Source organism: Seriola lalandi, unplaced genomic scaffold (assembly GCF_002814215.2).
Source record: "Seriola lalandi dorsalis isolate HSWRI2012SDOR001 ecotype SW California unplaced genomic scaffold, Sedor1 jcf7180002001820, whole genome shotgun sequence".
In the NCBI taxonomy this organism is placed as follows: domain Eukaryota; kingdom Metazoa; phylum Chordata; class Actinopteri; order Carangiformes; family Carangidae; genus Seriola; species Seriola lalandi.
Genome location: NW_019472476.1, coordinates 25 through 1,728, shown reverse-complemented (window position 1 = coordinate 1,728; position 1,704 = coordinate 25). Strand labels below are relative to the sequence as shown.

The 1,704-nt window shown below is 39.6% G+C and overlaps 1 protein-coding gene across 1 annotated transcript; it reads left to right on the top strand.

Annotated features, from left to right (window-relative positions):
* The first annotated feature begins 9 nt into the window (after positions 1–9).
* On the top strand, positions 10–1,497 carry LOC111664828 (MARVEL domain-containing protein 3-like). The gene has a single exon (XM_023419613.2). It carries the CDS (start codon positions 203–205, stop codon positions 860–862), a length of 660 nt encoding a protein of 219 aa, XP_023275381.1. The 5' UTR covers positions 10–202; the 3' UTR covers positions 863–1,497.
* The last annotated feature ends 207 nt before the right edge of the window (positions 1,498–1,704 follow it).

The following is a 1,704-nucleotide window of genomic DNA, read 5'->3' as shown; positions in this document are numbered from 1 at the left end:
ACATCAAATGTCTTGTTTTTTGGGGGTCCATTACCCAAAGATATTCAATTTATTATCATTTCTGACAAAGAAAAGCAGCAAATCCACTCATCAGAGAAACTGCGATCAGTAATTATTTGGCATTCTTGCTCAGAAAATTTTTTTTGGTCAATCAATAATATCATAAATTGGCTCATCGTGTCAGCTCTAGTCTCACTGCTTCATGTTGTTATACATTCATGTCAGTACTGTGTTTATCCTGTATCTCCCAGGTCTGTGCCAGCTTATGGAGCTGTTTGTGAATCTGCTTATCATCATCTGCGCTGGAGTGCCATACAGCAACAATGGGGGTTACCGTGATCTGGCCAGCCTCGGCGGACTCTACTATTATCACTTTGGTGGGGCCAATGCTTTCACTGGAGCTGATGTAGACAGGGTGAAGGAGCTGGACCAGCTGTTCCATCAGCTCAAGCGACCTCCGTACATCTTCACCATGGCCTGCGGTGGGGTTTTAATGATATACGCCTGTGCCATGCTTACTCTGGGGATTTTCAGAGTCCCTTACCGCTGGCCCCCTGTGCTGCTGGGGGAGGCTCTGCTGAACTTCCTGATCGGCCTGGGCTACATCCCTGCACTTGCCTTCTACTTCATTAAGGTTCAAGAAACCTACAATAATCCAATCTGTGAAGAGAGAGAGCAAATGTACAAGAGCAAAGGGCACAAGGGTTTTGACTGCCAGTTCCACGGTGCAGATATTGCAGGAGGTCTCTTTGGGGTGCTGGGGGTGTTTGTTTTCATCTTTGGTGCAGTGTTAGCTGTCAGAGCTTTCAGGTCAGTGCGGGAGCTAAAGAAGCAAAGAACAAACGAGGACAGTCATTTTTAAGATGCCTTTTCTCTTCAACATATGGCAAAAGTGAGATTGAGGAGAAGTCTCTGCCACCAGAAAACATGGATAGTTTTTTATAATTTTTTATTAGGTGTAACTGTTTAACTTTTGTTGAATGTGATTGGTGAATCAGCTTTTTTATACACTTTTTATGTTTTGATTGTTTACATTTGATTTTGGAGAATACTTTTTTATTATTACCTCTTTTGCAGTTTATATACCTGTGTATGGTGTCTGTTACATTTTGTATAAATGTATAGTTATATTAAATTACTCAAATTGCAAATCAGTGATCTTTCACTGGTCATTTTTCATTACATTTGTTCAGAAAAGATACTCTGAAAATGTTTGACAAAAAAGGACAGAGATAAACTCCTTTCATTTGTTCAAGAAGAGTTGGTTGTGTATTTATCAGCCTTTGCTGCTTCCTTTAAGAATGATGCTACCGAGGTACACTTCCGTAGGTCTTGATCTCTTAGTTAAAATAATTTGTGTCCTACACATGAATTATTGTGCAATCCATAAATCTCAATTCAGTCTGATGATCATTAATCCTGGCAGTTTAGTCTTGATACAAACTGTTGCTGTTATAGACTGAACTGACTCTGGAATTAAATGTCTCCAGACCTTGATGTGGTGACAGTGTCAAATGTCTTTCCTAGGCAGGGAAGCAAAGCATCCTCTGCTTTATACTTTGTCTTATGATTTGGAAGTTAGTATTTTGTCTTTTATGCATAAAATACCCACAGTATTTCAGTAGAATAAATTGCATATCCATTGAGCAACAATATTTTCCCATTTTTTTAGATGTCAGACTTTGTTCTGCCTAAAGGTCTTCC

Excerpts from the sequence above, each read along its gene's own strand:
- LOC111664828 (XM_023419613.2), top strand. The coding sequence starts at position 203 with ATGTTGTTATACATTCATGTCAGTACTGTGTTTATCCTGTATCTCCCA.